The sequence below is a fragment of the Acanthisitta chloris genome, unplaced genomic scaffold (genome assembly GCF_000695815.1).
Source record: "Acanthisitta chloris isolate BGI_N310 unplaced genomic scaffold, ASM69581v1 scaffold45055, whole genome shotgun sequence".
NCBI lineage: Eukaryota > Metazoa > Chordata > Aves > Passeriformes > Acanthisittidae > Acanthisitta > Acanthisitta chloris.
In genome coordinates, this window is record NW_008675118.1 from 23,526 (window position 1) to 31,403 (window position 7,878).

The 7,878-nt window shown below is 37.2% G+C and overlaps 1 protein-coding gene across 1 annotated transcript in view; it reads left to right on the forward strand.

The window, feature by feature from the left end:
- LOC103803035 (serine/threonine-protein kinase MST4) overlaps positions 1 to 7,878 on the forward strand; it is a gene marked incomplete at its 5' end in the record, with an annotated part of 16,390 nt that extends 8,512 nt beyond the window's left edge. Inside the window, 8 exons of the mRNA XM_009075568.1 lie at positions 263 to 371; positions 460 to 617; positions 3,116 to 3,301; positions 3,935 to 4,083; positions 4,745 to 4,838; positions 5,295 to 5,357; positions 5,449 to 5,585; positions 6,107 to 7,878. Of these exons, the coding sequence (XP_009073816.1) occupies positions 263 to 371; positions 460 to 617; positions 3,116 to 3,301; positions 3,935 to 4,083; positions 4,745 to 4,838; positions 5,295 to 5,357; positions 5,449 to 5,585; positions 6,107 to 6,131 (921 nt within the window). The remainder of the gene's footprint in view (positions 1 to 262; positions 372 to 459; positions 618 to 3,115; positions 3,302 to 3,934; positions 4,084 to 4,744; positions 4,839 to 5,294; positions 5,358 to 5,448; positions 5,586 to 6,106) is intronic.

Here is a 7,878-nt window from a genome sequence, read left to right on the forward strand (position 1 = left end):
CATGTGCTTTGCATGCTGAAGGGAGAGCATACTGTGTGTGTGAGAGGAGTAACAGCATTTTTGATGTTCTATCTGTCAGTAGAGGAGATGTGAAGATGATCATTCCAAGGGCACCCGTTTCTATTAGAATGTTGACATATTTCATTGAGTATTTCATGAATTCTGTTAGTTCTTTTAAAAAAAAAATCTTTCAAGATGTAATTTAATTAAAAACAAGCCAAAAATTAGGTACAAGACTACAATTGGTTTTTTTCCCCCAAAGCTGCGTGCTGGCCCTTTCGATGAGTTCCAGATTGCTACCATGCTCAAGGAAATCTTGAAAGGTCTTGACTACCTACACTCAGAGAAGAAAATTCACAGGGATATAAAAGGTGTGTAACATTTCCACTGTTACTTTGTTAAAGTCTTTAAGAACCACAAGAACAGTAGTCTGATGGAGATGTTGTTTCTCCTTGGCAGCTGCCAATGTCTTGTTATCAGAGCAAGGTGATGTTAAGCTTGCTGATTTTGGAGTCGCTGGGCAGCTGACAGACACGCAAATTAAGAGGAACACCTTTGTTGGAACCCCATTTTGGATGGCCCCTGAAGTCATTCAGCAGTCAGCGTATGATTCTAAAGTAAGTATGGGAGTAGAACACCTTCTCCTTGTATCTGACAATCCAACAGCAGTTACTTTGAGTTTCTGCTTTTAGATCTACCACTGTGGAGGAAAAAAAAGGTAGATTTCAAATTACAGGGTTTCAAATAATATAATTATAAGTATGAATAAATTGTTTTTCTAGAGTAGTTACATGTCATTGTACTCCTGTGCAGGACCTATGCAGTCACCAAGTAGATTGATGCTGTCATGTTTCTTTCAGAGCAACTCCCTGAGTGCTTTCAGTGTTATGAGTTGGTTGGTTTGGTTTCACTTCAACGTTTCACATTTAATTCAAACAGCAGTCACATATTCACCAAGTGGAATGGCACCAGAACTTGGCAGTTTACTTAAAGCCAAGATGATGACTGGAATTTTACTCTCTTCTCAGATTTTTATACACAGCTCTGGATATAATTTGTTTAGTAGTATTTCTGAGGATCTGTGCAGTGCTGAAAATGTTAGCAGAGGTCACTGTTCTTGAGAAGGTAAAAAGTAAATTGAACTACAGGATGGGTAGCTGTGGTAGCATTATGTACCTTGTGTGTTTCTTTGTCATGGATGACAAATGACAAAGGAGAGTTTCCCCTATGTGAACCAGCAGTAGAAAAGCAGAGCTCCTCCAGGTTTTCTGAGGGTTGGGAACTGCTGCTAGAAATGACAGTAAGGAGGGAGCAGTGCCCTTTTCTCCTCTGTGGAAACCCTCATGATGACCTAGAGCATGTGGATAGTGCAGTTACAGTGTGCTTCAATGCTGGCATTGGACTTTGCATATGCTGTAGATACAGCCTTAAATGGGAGCAAGATATCTAAAAATCTTGGTATGTGCAAAGTAGTATTTTCATACTGTTTTTTTTCTCAAACAGTAAACTTGAAACTGTACTTGTAATGTGCACACAAAGAAAAAGACTGTTGAATATCTGAGGTGTCCTGAAAATATTCACACTCCAGGATCATTTTCCCAGGGTTATTCAGACTGGAAGGAATTTGTGTACTTGTCACAAGGGTTCTTGCTGATAAGAAAGTTGTAGTTACCCTGTTTAGGGTTTCAGTGGTGCCAACTGTAGTGTGCTCCCTAGGGCGTTTTGGAAAAGCACTGTACCCTGCCTTAAAAATGTGCATTGGCCACTCAAATTGGGCAAAATTCCTCTTCTGCTTGCCCTGTATATAAATCAGCTGTACCACCCCTTCATTTAAATTTTCCAAGCAACCTACTCTTTAGTCCTCCATATGTCCTCACTATGTTGCAAGAGCACTGTCTTCCTTCTTTTCTTTTCGTGCCAAAATTCAAGCAGGAAAGCACAGAAGATGCAAACCTCAGGTAGGACAGATGAAGGGTTTGGACAGGATGCACTTCCATTTCTAGACTAATGCTGATGTCTGGACTTAATTTTAGCCTTTCCTCTTCTCTCCATACTTCAGAAATGATGGAAAATAAAATAGAAATTCATACATTTTTGACCTACTTCTTATCTCAAAACGTTTTGCTCTAATAGACAACTGTTAGAATATTTCAGTAATATCAACGAGCTAGTTGAATTCTTCAGTGTGAAGTTCAGCTATTGTAGTTCCTGTGATTAGGAGAGGAATATCGGTGAGATTTAAATTTTAACCTTTGTTTCCTCTATGGACAATTTTGGTTTAGGATTCTGAGCCAAGTGTAGTCAGCTGTTGTCAGCCACTTTTTAATGAGAAACACCTTTAGTGACCTTAGTAGCTATTGTAACTCATCTAAAAAGGCACAAGTAGGCTATGTTTCAGTGGGGAAAAATCTCTGAATCAGAGAAGAATTGTATAGTTCTATAATTTTATATCTATATATGATATCAAAATATAATAGTATATTTTGATACAAAGACAGAATTTGTTTATAATGCTTACTTTTTCTAACTAAAATAAATAACACTTCATTTTGCTTCAGTAACTTACACTGTGAACTTGGTGTTTCAACTCAGTAATTCCTTAGCTAAATTCATCAGTCTGTTAGGAAAGACTTTAAGTGATTGTGTGCTGGATTTGATTCAGCTTTCTGTCTTGTTCCTTCAGAGTGAGCAGTCAAACAAGGTTGGATACCTCAGTGCATCTTCAGTTTAAAAAGTAACATCAGCATGCAGTCTGGCTGCTTAAACAAAGTCTGAATTAGGCATAGGAAATTTGTGGCAGTTTGTAGTTAACATATAGAAAAAAAAATCAAAGGGAGGATCAATGTTTCTGAAGCTTTTCCCAAAAGCATGTGACTTGAGGTGCCTGTTTAACTTGCTGACAGTGTTAGAACAGTGACTGTGCAACAAAAGTGGTGATGTAGATGTTGGTCATTAAAGACTGATAAGTCAGCCAGGTCTTTGGGAATCAGCTGTTCCCGGAGTATTAGAAAGGAATATTTGGATTACCTACTAAGAGCAGAATTTATTTTATATAATAAATGAAGTATGTGTGGAAATTTGAGTTGCTCTAAAAGTTGCCTTTTCCCTTTGTCAGGCTGACATCTGGTCCCTGGGGATCACCGCGATTGAACTGGCCAAGGGGGAACCTCCCAACTCGGATATGCATCCAATGAGAGTTCTGTTCCTCATTCCGAAAAACAATCCTCCAACTTTATTAGGAGAATTCAGTAAACCTTTCAAAGAATTCATTGATGCATGTCTGAATAAGGACCCAACATTTGTGAGTAGATACGTGTGTGTGTGTGTGTATGACTCTTTCGGTGTTGTTTTCTACTCTCATGCTTGTGAAGTATTTTGCCGGTGTAGTGCATCATCACTGATGGAAATAATTTTAGAGACTGTGCTTTCCACTGGAAATGGTAGTGGTACTTTTTAATAGCTGTCTCCATCCTAGCCTCTTTTGTTTAAAATATTCAGAGGAGGAGGGAGAATGCTGAAAAAAGTTATGGTGGCAGAGGCAGCTTCCTGAAATGCACTCAAACCTAGGACAGCGGCAGAGGAGAAGCTTTAACGGAGGAGAGAATCATCTGAAATCCTTTCCTCCAGCACAACTTTTGCTGTCTGAATTCAGCTTACAAGGAAATGTTGCATTGGAGAATTTTGATTAGTCATTTTCCTGGGTGTGCCCTTGTAGAGTAGAAGGATAAGCTGTATAGGCTATGGATGACTTGGTCGTATTTTTAGAGTGCTTGTAAGTGTGGGTTACTGGCTTCTCCTGACTTCCTGTTTTACTGATTTCTTGATACTGTATGAGTTAGCTCTAGAAGTCTGTTGTCTTACTAAATCTCCCCTGTTAACATTTGAAATCATGAAATGTTAGCATAACATTAAATATTTAAAGTATTTCTTACAGCGTCCCACTGCAAAAGAACTTCTGAAGCACAAATTCATTATGAAAAATGCCAAGAAGACTTCCTATCTGACAGAACTGATTGATAGGTTTAAGAGATGGAAAGCAGAGGGACATAGTAGTGATGAAAGTGATTCCGATGGTTCAGATTCGTAAGTTTATTTTCAGTTTAGTCTTTTTTGGGCTTTTTTCTTTTTAGAGAACATTACTAAAGTAGGTTTGCTGCAGCTTCTCTGTGTAATTAATTCCATTTCTGTACACCTGTCTATGTGCTATCTGTTTCTCATTGGCTGCTTTCAAGAAAACCCCCTGTATGAACCTAAAGACTAACACATAAGTCAAGCTGTGCACTCGTTACCTCTTTAAACTTTCTCTCTCTGAACTCAATTTCAGTTCTGTTTAAGTGCTATGTATTTCCTAGTCTGAGGCTAGTGGTTGTACCAAAGCCAGTGAATCACAATTAGAGGTATTGCAGAGCAAGGTTGAGGTGCATGAAGAAGTTTGCACAATGCCTGTGGAACAACATGCTTTCTGTAAGTCTCTTGCTTTTCTGGATATCAGATACCTGTTTTAAATGGGATGCCATGGGAGAAGGTAAGCTTTGTGGGCAGATAACATCTTCTGATTGCTTTGATCACATTTCAATTTATTCAGCCTCTTTTCAAGTTCAGTTAATGTTTCAATACACATTTTTCTTCTTACTTTAAGGAACATGGAACTAATCCTTCTATGTTTGTTACATTTTTATTACCTGTGCTTGCTTGGTGTGATGTTGTGGCAAGTAGTATGTACATCATGTCCTTTTTTCTTCAGGGAGTCCAGTAACAAAGAAAATAACTCTCACCCTGAGTGGAGCTTTACTACAGTTCGGAAGAAGCCAGATGCAAAGAAACTACAGAATGGGACGGTATGTACAGTCTGCAGAGTTCTGACTGCTGGTTCTGAAGCTAATTCAGGGAAGATAGTGATAAAACTTAGTAAATTTCACTTTTCATAATATAAGAACTGGCTCTTTTTTTGTAGTTTAAGAGATGATGGTGGTTAGTGATATTTCCTATGCCCATGTCAGCTGCAAGTGCAAAATATACTTCAGATGTATCCGTTCACAGAGATGGGAAGTTTAAAGACTTAGGGAGGAAAAACTGAACTGTTTTTCTGATGTTATGTATTTACATATATTTGAGATGTGTCATCAGGCATCTCTTTCAACACCCTGTAACATTTGTTGGTGTACTGTGCCTCTGTTGGTTTTAATCACTCAGTTAAATGTAACTGAACTTCTAAGATCACATGTGCTGTGTTAAGTGCAGTGTGTATGTTGTATGGCAAAGTGCTAATGTAATGCTCATTTGTGAACTTTCAGGATCAGGATCTTGTTAAAACCCTGAGTTGTTTAACTATGATAATCACCCCTGTGTTCGCTGAGGTAAGTGTTGGCTTAAAAAAACTCCTTTGAAAGTATTAGCCAAATGTCTGGCAATTTTTGTAAGGTTTACCTGTTTTGATTTGCTCCTCAGCTCAAGCAGCAGGACACAAATAATGCTAACAGGAAGAAAGCAATTGAGGAACTTGAGAAAAGCATCAACATGGCAGAAGCAACATGTCCAGGGATCACAGATAAGATGGTGAAGAAACTTATGGAGAAATTTCAGAAGTAAGTTAAGGAATTTTTATGTATGCGTTGTAAAAAAATTAAAGTTTTTGCTTAAAGAAATTATATTCAAAGTAAGTATGCATAGGAAAGGTTAGTTGACACTGAACTTCATGTGTGGAGTAAATTTCTGTAGTTTAATGATAAGGGGAAGATCTGCTATGTCCAGTGCTTTAACCTTCTAGCTTTGGTAGTTGTAGTTAACTTCTATTTGAGACTAAAACGAATAGTAGCAGTTACTATGTCTGGTCTTCTGGTGCTGCAGCTTTACTGTAGTTGTTATTCCTTGTTTCCTTTAATGTAGCCTGCAGTTTTGTCATGAGCATATTTACAGACAGAGAGGGAAATGGAGAATCTTTAACTTATCTCTTTGAGGAATATTTTCTTGAGTGTCACTTCTGGTGGGTGTTTCCCTATGAACTGTTGGGATGTACTAGTTTAGTGATGCAAAACCAGCTATGTGCTGTTTGCCTAGCTGAAACAGTATAATTAACAGAGTATTTGCTTGCCTTTTTCACCTGTAGATTTTCTGTTAATGACTCATCCTAAGAAACTTCACACAATTGACTGCTGTTTAGTATGGACCCAGTGAAACCCACCAAAACTACTTCAAGCTTGGCAGTGCTTAGCTCATGAGCTCCTTGTGCCTTTTGGATCTTTGCAACATATTGATGGTGATTGAGGATTTGAAAGAACCTACTCAACTATTTTGTGGCAGTGCACATGGTTTTATATTTTCAGGAAATTATTTTGTAAAGAACAACTTTTAATATTGTAGTTTCACCTGTTTAATCTGATAAATGTTGAGGTGCAGTTTTGCTTTTAGAAATAACCATTACTTTAGTTAATAGAATGTGCAAGTACAGTATGTTTTGATGCTCTTTTGTTCCTGTACAGGGGGTTGTACAGGTCTTTTATATTCATGAGTTAAACTTTTGTAAATCACTAACAAGCTTCAGAGAAAATAGCTTTTTCACAAGCATACTCCAAACATGTAACGTAGTGGCAAGGGTATTGCTGTAGCACCTGCTTCAACCAGCATATAGTTACCGTGCCCTGACAAACAAACCTGCAACAGTATCTCTTTGAATTCTAAATTGGTACAGTATTTTAGGCAGCTCTATGATTAAATATGTTTGAGAGCAATATGTCAATAGTTTGCAGGTGATATGTAGCAACAGGTCTATCCTGATGTACAGTATGTGTAGTACCTTTTAGAACAGGTTTTGAAGTAGTCGTTCAATCTTACAGCATCCTAGTAGGAAACATTTAGAGCAATACAGTTGAGGGGGTGGGGCTTTTGGCAATAATGGACAAAACCTGAAGTCCAGTTGAACTTAATTTAATTTTTTTTCCTCTGAGTACACATGCCTGGGTGGAAGGGAGCCAGAGAGGCCGAGCGTCGCATGTTACATACCTCACGCGCAGGTATCGGTGTAACACCAGCGTCCTGGGTGGTGGTGTTGTTTCTCCTGTAAGATATTTATACACATTTTCCTTCTGAAGTACATTAAAGACAGTACATCGACACCATTTGTTTATAATTTTTCTGAAAGTGTATTTTAAATATGTATTTACCAGTTAATATGCAAATAACTGAGTTATAGATATTCTTTCACAAAAGGTAGTACTGTGCAGTACGGAGTGAATTTTTTTTCATAAAGAAGTAGGTAAGGACTATAAAGTTGCTTTCAGTTATATATTTATGGTACTGCTAGATGGGTAATATCTTTTCTTCTGTTGGTTTGGTTTTTTTTTTTTTTGGGTTTTGGTTGGTTTTTTTTTCCCTTTTTCAGCCCAGTATGTATATTATGCTGAAGTTTTGAACTGGGATTGTTTTTCAGTACTTAGCTGTGGAACTGTTGGTGTAAATTTATTTTTGATAAAGGCTGGGTGTGTTTATTTTATGGTTCAGACCTGCACATTTTGTTTTTGCACAAAAGTCATTTTAAAGAATCTGAAATATATCTGCCAAATATTGAAAAAGTAATGGTGTGCAAGTGAATACTGCATTTTTAGTCAAATGTTGCCATTACATTGTTTTTATATAAAGGACACTCATGAGAGATGGTGGTTAGATATGCCAAGGACAATTATTTTCAATGGTGCCTACACTGTAAAAAAATTACTTTTAACTCCTTGTTTTAATTTTAAAAAAAATGTTTCTGTTTAAAACTTTCATCTGCTATATAACTGAAATTCAATTAGAATTTATATCTGAGAAAAAAGTCTGGAAATAGTTTTTGAAAACAATAATGTTATGGATTAAATAAATATTTTTATAAATGTAAAAGCA